This window comes from Oncorhynchus nerka, linkage group LG3 (genome assembly GCF_034236695.1).
Source record: "Oncorhynchus nerka isolate Pitt River linkage group LG3, Oner_Uvic_2.0, whole genome shotgun sequence".
NCBI classification, from domain to species: domain Eukaryota; kingdom Metazoa; phylum Chordata; class Actinopteri; order Salmoniformes; family Salmonidae; genus Oncorhynchus; species Oncorhynchus nerka.
Window position 1 is genome coordinate 27,385,854 of NC_088398.1, and position 16,498 is coordinate 27,402,351.

Here is a 16,498-nt window from a genome sequence, read left to right on the forward strand (position 1 = left end):
TTTGAGTGGCCACCTGGAGGAGGATATTGCATGTCCACAGTGCATGAACACACAGGCGTCCCTCCCCGGTGGAAACAGGTGTTTGTTTGATACATAACGTATTGCCTTAGAAGTGTTTTTTGATGACCTTTTCTCACTTCTAAAAAAAAAAAGGAATAAAAAAAAAGGCCACAGAGTAACACCCACCTTAACTTGTAAATAGATTTAGTATGTAAGATAAGGCATTTCTCCATGACAATTGTATCCCACCTGGTAACTCATCTACCCTCACCTCTAATGTGAGGGTAGATAACATGATACTTAGCTTAAAAGGGTTCTATATTTAAATTAGAAAAAAAAAGTGGATTGGCTTAAGATAATCCAAAATGTCTAGTGGAACCTTATCCTCACGGTAACAAAAAACAAGAAAACCGTAGGCCTACCTCAGAAGGCATTCCACAACACATTCAATATAAGTGGTTTCTGCTTGTTGTGGGACAAACCAACGGTATTTTCAACCCCAAGTTCTGGTTAGCTGGACTAATTGTTTTATCATGTGCAGCTTGGGGCATGTGAATGGAAAGATGTTTCTGTCAGCCACAAACATGCTATAAAATACCAAGCACACCTGATGCTGCATTCAGTTCTGACAAGTATATATACAGACTTTACTACAACAAAACACGTTTCATTTTTTAATCAAGAATGTAAGATAATGTATTCTAGATATTTGAATGTTAATTACACATCATACATTGCAAATACTTCTCAAAATGTGCTATTTTAAAACCTACTGTACATCTACAATACATTGCATTTCTGTTGATTTAAGTTAATGTATTAATTATATGAATGTGTAATCTGTTGTGTGTGTGTGAGGGACTAAATGGGTCAATTGCTCTGGGCATGCTGAGGCATATATTCCAAAAGTATGACAGAGGTTTAAACTGGTAACACTAAATGTGATCATTATGCACTATTGTCCTCAGATGCTTTGTTTCCTGTTAAACAGAGGGACAAGTTCAGCTGATATGCTGGTACATTGTCTGAAGTGCAGTAATCATGCATAAGCTGTGGACAGTCAATGCAGCCACTGGTCTAGTTACTGTAAATACAAATTTTAATAGGATTACATTTTAGTTAGCTCTAGTCTTGAGCACAGAGCAATTAAACAAGTGTGTGTGTGTGTGTGTGTGTGTGTGAGATAGCATGAGAATGAGGGAGGCATTTGATCTAGAGGGGTACAGTATTCTTTTCTTGAGATAACCTTCTGTTACACCAGCAATCTTTACTCTACAAGTATGATCCCCGTTCATTGGGACTTTGGCTTTGCTTTATTCAATACAATCATCAAAACATAAAGGAACTGTCTCGAACAGAACATTTTAGTAATATCAAAATAGATTCAGGTGAAATAAACTGTTCAAAAAATATATTCAACTCAAGAGTACTGTGGATTGTCACAGTTTGGGTAATTTGCCTTCAACATATGTACTTGCATAGTTAATTTCATTATACATACATACATTTGATTTGTTTGAGGATTCCAGTGCATTCACATTAAGGCAAATCACAGTTTGCTGTCCAGTGAGGGTGGAGTCACCTCAACCACCACCTTTCCAACATTTTTCCCAGCGTACATGTAGTCCACAGCCCTAAAGACGGACTCCAGCCCCACAAAACGGCCCTCGGGGGCCATGTCCCCACAGTCCACTTCACACACCAGCTTCCCTTTAGCAAACATCTGCATCATGCTTCCCATCGCCTCCTTGTAGTCAGACAGGAAGTGAGGTAGGAAGAACCCCCTCACACTGGCTGACTTCTGGAGCAGCTTCACGGGCAGAGTCCCTCCTTTAACAGTTGGGACCCCTGATGCCGTTTGGTACCCTGAGATGAAGCCGATCACGATCAGCCTGCCCTTATTGGCCAGATTGTTGACCGCCATGTCAAACATTCTGCCGCCTATGGACTCGTAGACTACGTCCAGGCCTTGTGGGTACTCTTTGCGCAGCGTGGCGCTCAGATCCTCGGACGTGTAGTTGATGGGCCTGTCGCAGCCAATGGTCTTTAAGAAGCCAGCCTTCTCATTGGAGGAGCAGGTGCCCACAACATGGCAGCCGGCCTGTTTGGCAAACTGCACGGCGAACTGGCCCGTGCCACCGGCAGCGGCCGTCACCAGCACGGTCTCGCCCTTCACCAGGTCGCCAAGCCGCTTCATGGCGATATAAGCCGTGGCACCGCTTAACAGCAGGGTGAGGAACTCTGGCTTCACCGCGGGTACGGGTACGGTCTTGATCATGGGTATCACCGTGTACTCTGCAAAGGCCCCATCGGCAAAGTAGGCCACGGTGTCGCCAACGGTGTAGCGGGCGCTGGCACTCAGGCCGAGTCCGACCACCTCGCCAATGCCCTCGAACCCGGCGTCAAACGGTGGCTTCACCGTAGGGTCGTAGCGGCCTGCTGAGTAGTTGATGTCCGAGGCATTGATTCCAACAAATCTGCATGGAATGGAACAGAGAACAAAATACAAGTGAATCATTAACAATTGTTACCTAGAATTCAAATCAATTAATGTTGGTACAAGATTTTGATGATAACATGATAATAGTTAGTTATAATGAAATAAAGAGGTGCACTTCAGAATGCCTACAGTAATGTCTGCGAAGGTCAGGATTTCACTTCTATTCCCTAGAAAACCTCTGCGACACCGTTCGGGAAGGAAACATTGGTTTGTTTTGGCAATGATTCCATTTGTCTTGAAAAAACACCCACCCGAAACACATTGCATGATGTCATGAGTCATTGTCTTGAGAGACACACAAGAACTAACTGCACTTTTAAATCTTGTATATTTCTTTACCTCGACATGAAAAAATAACTGTTTTCAATCTCAGTTGATGACATGGAGAAAAAGAAAATCCTTGTGTGAAACAAATGTATAAATAAATCATTTTCTATCCTCCAGAAGAACCCTTGTTGCGACTCATCATTGTGCATGTCACATTTGCATTTTTAGCACTTAAAATGTACCAGCCCGGTTTAGTTACAAATAAATGGCTCCAATTAAATCTAGGAAAACATCTAGTTTCACTATACTTTCCAAATCACTTTTTCTTTGCAGCCCTTCTGAATTTTTTCATACCAGTAAATATTTTAACCTGAATCTCTCATAATGGACCAACAGAACTGAAACACCATGCATTATAGAAGAGCCAGTTCAAACTGGGATCTCTAGTCAGGATTGGGCCTGATATTCTTAAAGATGCTGGATTTAAAAATGTGAACATTTGAATGCACAATCATCTCGGCCTCTGAAACGTATCAATGCGTATCTCAATTTAAACTCAACGTGTGTCAAATTCGGGTTAATAATGCATAAAAGAAAAGAAAAAACAACAAACATTTTCCTGATACACATTGCATTGTGAACCAAAGCATTGCAGAGGCCAACAAGTGGTCCAGCCATGTCCTGTCCGTAGACATGCCACACAACTACAATAACGTTCTAAAACCTTTATCTACACCAATACATCATCTGATATTGCATTTCACTATCACTAATGGTTCGTCTTTTGTGCAATTACCTTAGCAGTGGCGCTGACCCACTCAATTTTCTAAACAAAGCTCGTTTCACCTGTGGTTTGCAGCTGTGTGCATTTTATATTATAGCCCACGCTCTAATTCCTAAAGTCCAGCCTAATTCATGGGTAAATCACAGTTCAAAAGGTCAAGGGTCATCAATAGCCTATGGAAATGATCATAGGCAATAGGCTATATGTGCAATTAAATGACCGTGGACTACAGTAGGCTGTGTTGCGCAACTGTCTTCCCACCCCAGATAATTTAACCAAGCATACTTTATACAAGGCCTAAATGCGACATCACAGACATATCTGCTAATTCCGAGCTCTACATTGAGACCATAGAATTGGCCTTTCTGGTGTAGTTATTAACAAATAAATAATAACCCAGATCAAGAAATATGCCTTGATAACTAGGCCATTTAACTTGGTTTTTTTTCTTCTTCAGTTGAAGGTGCCTGTGAAGCCTAGTTGTTAGCTAATAGCTAAATGTTGTAATTTTCCAGGCCAACTCATATGATGGGGATTCATTACAGACAACACACAAAGAATTGCAAAAAAAAAAAGAAGTATAAGGGCATAGGCCTACATTAAATTATAGAACAATACGTGATACCATACTTTTCAATCTATTTCAATCTACAATTCAAGGTTTCGGGTGGGGGAGAATAACCTACCACTGCATCAACAGTTATTTCCTTTTCCCAAGATTAGAGATAGGCTACCTCTCCATGGCAAATTGTATTTATAATTCAAAATTCCACATTTTCAAGTTATAAATGCGATATATTTTTTAAATTCCCTAAATTAGGCATACACAATTAAGCACACAAAACAAATCCTGTGAAAAAGGTTTAGGCTACATATGACAATTTCTGTAAATGTTCAAAGCTATTTGATCTTTAGATAATGCTACTATGTGCTTGGTCTCTAAACCATAATGCAAGACCCTCCCTTCATTTCACTGATCAATTGCGCTCTAATAGGCTACACCAGCATTGACCCGCATTTTAATATCTCCTCGACTTGTATTGTAGTAAATAACCGGTTAGATTAAGTAGCCTACATTCCTGCTCTGTTACTGTACCCCGAATGTAATCAACATTTGTAAATATCTGGCTTTGAACCGGACAGACACATATTGAGTCTTATGCATTGGTTTTATGCAGCGGACAATGATGATCCTGCAGCAGCCCCAATGCCATGCGAAGCTGTTTCTCCATCTCCTCATCTATTCGTGAGAGTCTTTACACCCCCTCCCCATGACTTTCTGTTTGCAGGTTTGTGACGTAAGGAGACAGGACAGAGCGAGATGCCGAGATGGATTGATAGACAAATGTAGGGGCGGAACTTGGAAATATTCCTCACCTATTTTGCTCGCTCCTGAAATGGTCGCGAGTGGGCTACTATAATCGATGGGGATGGATAATCGATTCTAACCGAGGTAAGAGACCCTTTCACAACTTGAAAACAATACCAAATAGTTTATCAAAGATATTGGCTCTAAAATGTGCCCCATATTGGAATGGTCTATACATAGGCTATAGGCTACGCATACGCGGAAAATGGGAACCTATCCAATTTCTAACCAAAACTTACCGATTTCTGACAAGCAAGTCCCCGTCGCCAGGTGTCGGGACTGGAACAGTTTGTAAGGCAACGGCGTCTCTGAAATTCTGGCTGAGCTTTGTTACGATCAGCTTTTTCATGGAGCTCGGTATCGAAGAACCTTTAAAATCCATGAAGTGCGTGGAGTATGACAAATCTACAATGAAGCGGCGCGATATAAAATGAACTCTGGAAAGTGCATCGGTTCCTCTGCACACCCCGCCGATTATCGAAAACACCCTCTTACCGTTTCTCAACAAGAAAGAGGTGGACATTGCACCAGGGAGGGACTATGTGACAAAGTTCACGGGCACTGGCTGTGCGTTGATATCAATATGTTTATCGTTAGCCTATGCTAGGCTTTCTTCACGTAGCAGGGTAGGCCACGCCGATGCAATGCGATTATAACAATATTAGCCGCGCGTTTTTTTTGTTGTCGCATAAGATCGACACGCAATAACGTGCTTTTGCAATGTTTGCTTTGATGATCACTAGGCTATAGCACGGCGCAACCTTGTAGCGGCAGCCAAACTCCTACTGTGGTGGCGTGTCTCCTTTTGAGTCCCTCCCCTTCCGGGACATGACACACTTCCTCGTAAGGTGAAACATATCAATCGTAGTCTCAAACATATCCTCAACGATTGTACACAAAAAGCCAAAGAGTTGCCAACACAGCCAGTGCCGACCACCACCATTCAGGTATTAGCAAGCACCGTTAGTAGGCTATTACCTGCAGAAATATAGTTTCTCCCCAAGCATGCGTAAATGTTGGCGCTCTCGCACTAGGAAACTTCATCCCGAATGTTTCCAACAAATAAGTCCAAAACATTGCCATGTTGGGTTTGACATAGGATCGCACATGTCAGGCAAAATAAAGTTAGTGTGAGTTTGTCACATGAGGATGATGATGACTCATGATTAGCCTAGTTATAGTAATATAGCCTAACCTAGGAATAGCTTTGTAGTAATTGACTAATTGCCATAATAACATTATGCAGGAAGTTTATGGACCAATATTTCAAAGCAACAATTTGATATTTAGCCTACTGATGCAAGCTTTCCTTTGTCAGTCATTTCAATTTGAAGCGGAGGAAAAAACAAGACAATTAAAAAGATTGACAGGTGGGCTCTACTGTCAGGGTGACGCTTGTAGCGCGAGGGGAGGAGTGAAAATGAAGCAGGAAAAGCCACTCGATGCGTCTGTCTATCAGTTGAGACTGTCTGAAACGCGTCGAGATTCCCTGCGTTTCATTTTTTTTTCCGGAGGAGCAGACGAGACCTCGGTTCACTCCCCTGGAGTTTACAGAAGGAACATTCTCTCCGGCGAGGGTGGATGCCTGCATCTTGTTTGTTTCTCTTTAGTCGCAGGCTCCCCACCACATCAACCACCTGCATATTCCTTGATCGGCGGCTGATAATAGTCATTTTAACGACTAGAAATGTAAGTAGAAGCCCTACCACCCCGACTCAAGCTAGAGAGGGGAGAAAAGTATCCGCTGACGGCGAGGCTTTGGTCGGAATAGGTGGCGTGGTGACGGACTGACATTAACCATCTAATGCCTGTCTATTTTCTCTCAATTCTGTTTTGTTTCAGATCTGAGCTTGAAGAAGCGCAGCCTTCCCACGGAAATACATTGTGTTCGCTCACACTGGACTTATTCGTTTACCATCAGAGTTGATTTATTTTGGAGTGAAGACGATACAAAGTAGCCACAACACCGCCATATAGCCCCATATGGCAGCAGGGGAGTGACTGAAACTTGGCTTCGATGTCTGCCTCTTTTTTTTTCTGACACACAGAGATGAGGGAAGATGGTATTTGATAGACATGTTATGAGCTGGCGAAATTCGTGCGTCGTTTTGATATCACAGAAACCCTTAATTTTCCCGTTTGTCCTTTATCTCCTGTCATTTGTTTCTATTCCTAGGCCTTAAGGACATATTTAGTTACATTGTGGCCGTTTCAGGTTGTCTGGCATAAGCCCACAATTACAAAAGAAACAAACCATTCTAATAGAAAAAAAACAGTTTTACGGTTATTTCCCGAAAAAAAAAAAAGAAGCGACGGGATGGTTTTTCTCCACTGACAGACTTATTGTTTTGATCCCTGCATGAAAAGTACCGTGGACCGTGACGGTCACTATGCCGAGGAGAAAGCAGCAAGAGCCCAGGCGATCAGCAGGTAAGCACCAGCGCACACAGAAGTTCCTTTTCACCGTCTCTTACTAAATGGAGATACAATGTCGGACTTTATTATTTTTTTTTCATTTTAATTCACTAAATGTTTTATGTTTTCCATTTTCCATTTCTCGTGTTACACATACGCAATAGCCTAAAAATAAGTTTGACTTTCAACACATCTTCATTTGTTGACCATTATTGTTTTCTATTTTGCCATATGATTTCTGTCAACGATAGGTCTGATGTGTTATTAGCTTGCCAGAAAAGTCGACTACTTGGGGAGCTAGATAAACGAAACGTTAGAGATAGAGTTTCCATTTGGGGTTCATTGCAGTGTTAAAGAGCGAGTAATAATGAATAATTGACTTCGGAAGAGAGGGAGAAAAAAACTGTCCAGAGCCGGTTTAGTTTCTTTTCGGTTTTATTTGAGGATTGCCGTCATTGATTTGATGCGTGATTGATCGCCTGTCATGTGGCAGCCTTTGATCTATTCATCCCTGATAAACATCAATATATCTCTCCATGGAGACACGCATGCTCCTTACCGGATTTAGCCACTCAAAGGACAACCCTAACCCTGTTGTCTAAAAAAATAAAAAAGACAAAAAAAGTCGTTAAAAGGAGGGGAATCCTTCTTTCTTTAATATTTTCTAGAGAAAATACTAGAGGGAAGAATGAGGAAGAATGAAAGAGGGAGGAGGTAGAAGTGTTTTGAGGATCACAGAAAGGGCTAAATCCTAATTAATTCGGGCACCTGAACCAGCCCCCTAGGTCTCCGTTAAAGACCCAGAGATTTGCACTTCTTATCCAAATACACACCTTCTCCTCTCATCCTACAGAACACTTTACCAATGCAGCCCATGTCTACCATCCACAGGACCGTAGTGTTTACTATCTGACAACCACTGATAAACCACATGTGGAGGTGGAGGTCTAGTGGTTTGGATTTTTGATTCTCTTCTCTTTTTCAAGCCGACTTTAAAACAAATGTAAATGAGTGACAGGGATTTCTACCTCTGTGCTAATGAGGCGCAGCCTTTGAAGTTAGGCATTAACAAGTGGAGTGAACAAAAGACAGTCATGGAATTTTAAAGAGATTCTGAAATATGAGGTGTAAAGCGGACCGAACAGGAGGGCCAGGCAGCGAAGACTTTGAACTCGGCAGGTTTATCATTTTAAATAGGCGCCAAGTGATGGGGAGTCAGTGTGGATTGACTGTGAATAGTATTCAACTAGTACTTCTCTCTACAGCTCAGCTACGCTTCTGACGCACAGTGTTGAATAGCCGTCTTATGCTTTATACTCACTGTTTGAGTCGCATCTGATTCGTCTCTTGTGTTGTATCACATCAACAAACAAACAAAAAAAGCTGGGTATCAGGCTATAGGATGGTTCCGAGCAGATCTTACATGAAAACATGCCATCACCTTGACCCCTCCACATGGTCCTATCGATCCGCTTGACTGTCATTGACCGGCTTATACATCATGGCCTTTAATGGCCAATCACAACTTGGCAGACGGGAGTGTTACCATTCTGTCATGATCGTGACAGTTTGTTGGAAGTAACAGCACCCTCCAACCCTCCCCTTTAACACAAATACAGACACACACTCAGCTAAAGCTTGATGGTCCAGTGTTTCAATGCTAGCTAGTAGCTACTGAACCATGCCTGGTACTCTGAAGCCTACGAGGAAATAGAGAGGGAGAGTCAAGGGGGAAATCGCCATGGTAATGCCATGGTAATAGAGGTTTAGAGAATGAGTACTCGAGCGACCATCGGGAAAAGAGGTTGTTGTGAGTTATATTTTCACTGAGAGGGTAAACCAGGTTCAACCAAAACAAATGTGGAACCCCAGGGGTACAGGACTGGAGCTTTAGAGGAGAATGGAACGGAGCACCACAAGGAGACATGTCTGGACAAATGTTATACACACAATATATAGTATTGGGCACCCTTATTTTTCACTCGTTTTAGGGAGGTAGAATAGAGCGACATTTAATATAGGGCCTTTTTACTTTCTGTGTGTGCGTGTTGTTTGTGTGTGTGTGTCGTGTGTGTGTGTGAACGTTTTAACGGTTATAATGGGACCATAACCATACAAAAGACCTTTCCCATATATACAGTATACGTAGTGACATGATATCTACTCCTCTTCTTTCAGATATCCTGTCATTTACGGTTAAGACGAGCTATGGTTAATCTCCTGCAGTGTATTTAAGGCAGTTGGTAAGAGTGTGTGTGTGTGTTACACAGCACTGTGTGTTGCTTCATTTCAGGCCTCATTTTGTCCTTGAATATCAGTTTCAGTCGAGGGTGATGAGGACAGGAGCGACGTAAAAACAAAAACAAAAGAAAAGAGAAGAGCGGCGTTGTCTTTCATTAAATTGGGGGCTGTGTGTCTCAGCCAGTCAGAGCTAGTAATCTGGGGAGAAAAAAAATCATCTCTTTCCCAGGGATAGAGGCTTCTTCATTATCCGAGAGAAAAGGTAAGGTTGCTTCTCTGGGCTTCATTAGAGAAAGCCCCTAATTATCTGTAAACCTGATGGATTTGTGACGGGCCCTGACGATTAATGCTGACAAATTCAGTAAGGTGTCAAGTCCGCAGCTGCCTTGATGTAATCAAGTTGATATTATACAGTCCCCGTAGCCCCTAGTGCAGTGTCAACTCAATTTGCTCGTGCAGGTGACAAATGGACTTTGCTACCTGACTAATCATGTCGGAGGAGACGATGCCTCTTAATGACCTCCCCAATCCTCCGCCTTTAACGACATAATAAAAGTCCAGACACACCGAACCACGATCAGCTGCGTCGTAACACTCCTGCATGTGCAATGTTTATGTTTCCCTTTTATATATTATAATAACCGCAGTTGTCTTTCTTAATCATTACTGTGCGTAAGAAGACAATTGTACACCTCAAAATAGCTATGTGTTTTTGTAAATGTTTTTAACGGGAGTTGTAGCTGCTTTTTCCAGAACATTTTTTTTTGGGGGGGGGGGGGCTATTTCTTTTTCTCACAACATTCTGGTCAGTGTAATATGAAATAATAATAATCTGATAATATGTTAATATGTTTATGCAACATAATTCTAGCATACAAAGTATAGCTTTTATTTGCTAGGCGTTTTCATTTGATGGTACATTTTGTAAACATTTTGAAGCAGCGCATTGAGGGAGACACACACACACACACCTTTTCACATCTTCACGTCTTAACCACATTGCCTAGTCTCAATGTGTGGAAAATGTATCTCTCCCTCTCTTGTGTTTTAGGCGGCATTCTAGAAACCTGGTATAAAAAAAATCTCCCAGTGTATTTCTAGTGATTTAAGAAGCCCAGTGCCCTGGGATTAATGGTTTAGCATGCCCGGGGTAGCTAAGATTACACAGCGACCTTTGTGCTCTAACTAGACGATGCTGTTACATGATATTCTGCGCTCGAAAGAATCAGCAATGCCGAGATTTATGTGGCCCGCTCTTAGATCAACGGCCTGAGGAGGACCATCTTCCACAAGGTGTATTCTTTTCCCCCCCATTTTATTTCCCTGTAGTCGTCTGCCTAAAATATCTTGGGGAGTAAATCTGAAAAATGATATTAGCACCGGGAAAAAATTCTAATCTGGAAGCCGGAGAACGTAAAGATTTGTTTTTGGAGGTGCGTGCAAATGTAGTGGGCAATTTAGTCAAGGTCAAGGGAATGTTAAGCGATAAATGTTTCACACGCTCTCTCTGACGTCGACTGAGACATCAGCGCTTGTTGCCGTTAGAATTGTGTGTTTTTGTGTACATCTAACAATTCTAAGGAAATGTGAATATGACATTTGTGAGTGCAAAGATGGGCCTCTGGATGGGAACATGTGTGTGTGTGTGTGTGTGTTTTGATGGAATAAATGCTGATACCAAGTGTAGTCGTTGTAGCACTCTAGTGTCTCCTTTCTGTTGGACCCTGCGTCTCTAGTATGTGAGAGGGCAGTACATTGACACTCTGTTTACCATATTAGTAACACAAGGACTCCAAGCTAACTAGGACACACAAGCGTCACACACGTATCACTAATGTACAGTGATATACAGTAGGGTGTTTTTCTGTGCTGTGTGTGTGTGTAACAGTTCCCGGAGTGTGTGTTTGGCGGTCAGGCACTCTTCTCTCTGCTTCACCAGAGGTTACTTTAATTGGAGCGCCTGTGTCGTTAGCAGGTGGCATCGATTTCTTTCGTCGATAGCCAGTTTTGCTCTTCTGCCACCCTCTGAGACTAATAGTTAAATTTGCATCTGGGATTTGAGCCAGTCAGTCGCCCAACCTCTACTGCCTTAGCTGGAGTTGTGTGTGTGTGTGTGTGTGTGTGTGTGTGTGTTTTAGGAGTGACACATATTCCAGATATAAGGCATGAGAGTAGTAGACATTGGGAATATTGTTTTGTAAGTGTTTAAGCCGTACAACCATACATATACTTTTTTATGCGTTCAGGACTGTATGTGTGAAGCTAAGGATACATTTCATATCATGTTTAAGCTCATCTTGTCTTTCTCTATCTTTCTCATTCTTTCACTAAGCTGCCCTCAGGGCACGAAGCTACCATCAGAAGAGTGTCGCCCTCTCTGCACTGTAGACACAAACACACACACACACACACACACGCGCGCACGGTGGGAGGTCATAATGGGGGTGGCTTAGTATGATGGGGAATCATATCATTAAAGCAGCCAGATGTGCTTTGTTGCTCGGGAGAAAAATGTCTCTCGGAGTGGGGCAGAAAAGTAAACAACGCCAAACATATAGAAGGCAACCTTGTGGGATTGGATTCACTAGCCCTGTGGGATTGGATTCACTAGCCCTGTGGGATTGGATTCACTAGCCCTGTGGGATTGGATTCACTAGCCCTGTGGGATTGGATTCACTAGCCCAGTTCTCTCTGTTTGCTTTGTCACCGTTATTATAGTTTTTACTTTTTTAAAAAGTGATTAATTTTTAAATATTTTTTAAGTGAAAGTATTTTAGTAATGTTATTTGTATGGAATTTGAATTAGATTGAGAACAAGAGTAAATGCAATACAATAACTGTGACATGTATTTAAATAAATGTTTGTTGTTAAAGTCCTGTGTTTTGTTTCGTATGTTATTCCGTAGATAGCGTTTAATGCTGAGTAGGCTTATTGCTTGCCATATAGTAGTTGCAGAGGGTCTAGGTGGTTTAACAGCAAATTGTTGTCAAATTGTTTGCCGCTTTATTTGGTTCATCATTTGAGTCCAGTAACAGGAACATGTTTTTTTCAAGATCTCCAAAATGTTGTTAAGTTAAAGTGTTCTATTTGCAGAGAGTTAGTTTGTCCTCTTGATCAGTGGTAGTGTTCCTCCTCGAGAGGCTTGGCAGTGCTATGGGAAGCCTGTACCAGCCAAATTGAACATGTTTCTGCCATCAATAAAAGATGAGCAATTACAGAATATTTTGTCTAAGTATTTGAATTCCTCGGCACAGAAAAACATGTAGCTTACCCACTCATTACATCAGTTAGCAGGGGACGAGCACGGAGAACGAGAGGCAAGCGCTTTGATGCCAACAAACAAACAGACAAACGAGGTGGGCCTACTACAGGGGAGCCGAGCCCTACCCAGGGACACCCTCGCACTCATCGTCCTCCTTTCCCTCTCTCTCTCTGTTTTTCTCACGTCCATCTCATCTCTCCCCTTATCTTTGTTGCCCCTTCCCTCTTTCTAACATGTATCCCTCACACTCCCTCCTCTCTTACTACTCTTTTCCCAGCATTGCAGAGATTAGGTCAAGCTCTCCGTAACCAGCGCTAAAGATAGCCATTTTGTTTCTTAAAAACTTTTTCAAGCAAAGCAAGTATGTCGATTGGCGGCAAAATGCAGGCGAGCGAAATAAAAGGGGGTGAGCGGGAGAGGGGGTAGCTACTAGCTAGGCAGGCAGCAACAGGGCTGGAGGGGGGCAATTCCACAGGACGGGTATTAAAGCTGACAGAGGAACGGGGCGATGGACAAATTCTCCTGCAGCAGCTGTGACTGCCGCCATTATCCTGACAGGTGTCAATTAAGAATTACTGCCGGGTGGAGTGAGCCAGGGCGACTCCTCCTCTCTCACCCAGCTGTCGGCGTGTGAAAGAAATAACCCTTTACTCGTGTCACTTTGGTTAGCCCCCCCCTAGCCGTCGGCCCCCGAAAACAAGGGGCGCCGGCGAGCGTGCCAATCGATAAAGTGCTGTATTAGTAATTATTGCGCCCTTCGCGTCCGGGGAGTGCTGTGGTGTCCGATGGGTGTTGCTAGCCAGAGATAAGGACTTCCCATGATCCTCCTCTTCACCAGGCCTCGCTGAGGTAGTTGGGAGAGGGGTGTGTTGAGGGATGTGTGTCGGGCCGGGTGGACTCTATCCTGTGTGGAGTACCTGTGAGACCAAAGTCAGGCTGGCAAACCTTCCCCCTGGCAGAGAGACCAAATCTCCTCGCCATCTATTTCACTGACCCACTCTCCCACTCTAACCCCTCTCTCTATTTCAGGACAGGCTAATCTCACGGTCGCACACATTGTAAAGTGGCTAGCTCTGTTCAGTGAGTGAGAAAATGAACACTTGTCATTGGCAGTCCTGAAGGCTTATTTCCTCCCTAAGTGTTGCTTTAACTCACATCTAATACACACACCCCTGCTCGTCACCAATCCATTTCACTATGGTCGGCACGTGTGTGTGCGTGTGCGTGTGTATATAGAACGTACAAGAAAGTCAAAGAAACAGATTTTCCCCAACTGTTGGCAGGGGTTTAGTTGAGTGTGAGTGCAGTTGGATGTTTGAAATACAGGGAGGGAGGAAGTCATTCTGAGGCCCATGCTGCTTCCACCTCATCATTTCTGAGGAACAGCGTCCTCCCGAGCAGGGAACTGGGAAAGAGGGCGCTGCTGGGAGTTGTAGGAAATGATGTCATTGGCATGACTGGTATAATGCTGTTTTTACTGACTATGCTCAGCTCTTGTAGTAGGGGGTGCAGAGAAGTGTGTTGGTTTGTCATTTGGGATAGCTTCGCTGGAGGTGTGTGTGTGTGTGTGTGTGAGCACTATGACTATAGGTGTGAGAATATCATTTTGTATTGTACCACGTCTTCTACATTCTGAATGATTGTTTTTCCAAAGATAATATATTTGATGACCCCACAGTCTCGTACGCGGTTGTTGAGTACGTATCACATCCATATTACAAGGTATTATCAAACCAGTTAAACACCTAGTATGGGATATAGAATATGAATATTCTGAAACCATTTATCAACAGCCTTCATGGAATAGACAATCTGTGACAGAAGTGAAGTAGCCGAGGAGAACTGAGAACTCTGGGAATATTCAGTTATGGAGATTTACATGCTCACGTGGGAGTAGTTTCTTTGGAAATTCCTCCCTAGAAATAATTTGCCACACAACATTTACTGGGAAAGAGACGATACTATCTGTGTTATTTTTCCATTCTGTTGTATTTGCATATCTCGTTGTTCTAAATAAGTGAAATGCTAGCTTTTTAGAGCCTTTTCCTACTCAGGCCTTTCCCCTTCTCTCTCTCTCTCCCCTCTTTTTATCTCTCTCTGCTGTCTCTCTCTCTCTCTCTCCTCTCTCTCCCCTCTTTTTATCTCTCTCTCTCTCTCTCTCTCTCTCTCTCTCTCCCCTCTTTCTATCTCTCTCTCTCTCCTCTCTCCCCTCTCCCTCTTTCTATCTCTCCCTCAATGTCTCAGTCTGGCCCCAGACTGCTCCAAGCTATTATCAAACTTGCCTTTTTTTTATTCCATCGTATTCCATATTCCATCCCCATGCAAATCGGATGTGCTCTCTCTTATCACTTTCTCCCCCCAAACGTTTGTGTGTAATCAAAGTAAACGGCAGAGCTAAAGGGGAAGCAGCGCTTCGCGCCGAGATGGACGGAGGGATTAAATATTAACCGGATGCGGGCTGACTTAAGGCAGTGTTTTACATAGCAGCTCCCGTCGCGGCGGTCCGCAATGCATTGATCCCGGCGCCTTTATGCGTTTGGCAGCCGCGGCACATTTTTTTCCCCACCATCATCTTTTCCAAAGGCCAGCCCTGGCGCGGTGTTACCCCCCCCCCCCCCCCCCCCCCCCTGCTCTTAAAGGGGTAGGTGAGATGGATGATAGCAATTTGAAATGTTGTTTGTGTGTGTGATCATGGAGATTGTTTTCTTATTACCACAGTATAACCACTGGGATGATTCATTGAGGCAAACACACAGCGTACCGAGGCTCAGGGAGCAGAAATAGAATTACTAGACGGGATGAAGCCCCTCAACTAAGGCACTTTGACTCGCATCAGTATGTTTCGATGCCCAGGACTTTCAGCATCGCTGGGCCAATTATGTGAATTTAGGGTTCTGTTTAGCCTCCCATGATCAACCATAGAGTCCAACACTGTGGACTGTGTCGTTTAGCGACCTGCCCCCGTACGGTCGCTTATATACGCACTCTGAACTGTACGACTACCATACACTGGCCTTTTTGTTTAATTTTGTCCCCTATTTCCTTTCCCCACCACTTCCCCTTCTGTGATTAAACGTGAAAAATCCCCCCCCCCCCCCCAAAAAAAAAACGAAATGTAAACAAGGGCCTCAGTGTGTTTGTAAGCGCAACACACCGGGCATATGAATGACGTTCTGCTAGCTAAAGGCAACGCCGTTTGTTTGGTCGGAAGTGGTGACGAGTCGTGAAAACCAGCCAATATGCAGCGGGTCACACAGGCATGCTATGCTGTTCGCAGGGCTGCTACGGGTGTGTGGGGTCAGTCTCAGTAGCGGGTTCCTCAGGAATTGTGTCTGTGTGTTTTGTGTGTGTGCTTAGGTAGTTTGTTTCTCTTTCTCCCTCTGTGTGTGTGTGTCTCTTTCTCTCGCTCTCTGTGTGTGTGCACGCGCCTGTGTGTGTGTGTGTGCGAAGGCCCTCTGGCATTTATAAATGCAGTGTCGGTCATGTGGTGGAGCGTTGCAGCCCTGTAGTCACTGAAGGAGGAGGTCAAACATGGCAAGGGGCTCATCACTCAGCCCTAATGATGCCTTGTTTTCCCGCCCCTCTCCCTGCTAGCACCCAGCCAGAGTGCACATCTGACGGGGTCGTTCGTGGGTCACGACCCCCAGGTGGCTGCCCGG

General features: G+C 43.6%; 2 protein-coding genes across 3 annotated transcripts in view; one reads left to right on the forward strand and one right to left on the reverse strand.

Annotated features, from left to right (window-relative positions):
- Positions 1–661: 661 nt before the first annotated feature.
- On the reverse strand, positions 662–5,735 carry LOC115105834 (prostaglandin reductase 3-like). Its single transcript, XM_029628254.2, has 2 exons — positions 5,160–5,735; positions 662–2,477 (listed from the first exon to the last, which is right to left on the reverse strand). The coding sequence occupies exons 1-2, from the start codon at positions 5,441–5,443 to the stop codon at positions 1,550–1,552; spliced, it is 1,212 nt and encodes a 403-aa protein (XP_029484114.1). The 5' UTR covers positions 5,444–5,735; the 3' UTR covers positions 662–1,549.
- Positions 4,907–16,498, forward strand: part of LOC115105820 (teashirt homolog 1-like) — a 42,588-nt gene continuing 30,996 nt past the window's right edge. The window contains exons 1-2 of one of the 2 annotated variants that reach the window (XM_029628242.2): positions 4,907–5,004; positions 6,763–7,350. In XM_029628242.2, coding sequence (XP_029484102.1) covers positions 7,311–7,350 — 40 coding nt within the window. In that variant the 5' untranslated portion in view covers positions 4,907–5,004; positions 6,763–7,310. Of the gene's footprint in view, positions 5,005–6,326; positions 6,610–6,762; positions 7,351–16,498 lie in introns of those variants that run through there. The other variant, XM_029628235.2, reaches the window with a different exon arrangement.

Excerpts from the sequence above, each read along its gene's own strand:
- LOC115105834 (XM_029628254.2), bottom strand. The coding sequence starts at position 5,443 with ATGTCCACCTCTTTCTTGTTGAGAAACGGTAAGAGGGTGTTTTCGATA. Across the intron at positions 2,478-5,159 it reads GACTTGCTTGTCAGAAATCG|ATTTGTTGGAATCAATGCCT; the intron begins GTAAGTTTTGGT and ends CATTCCATGCAG.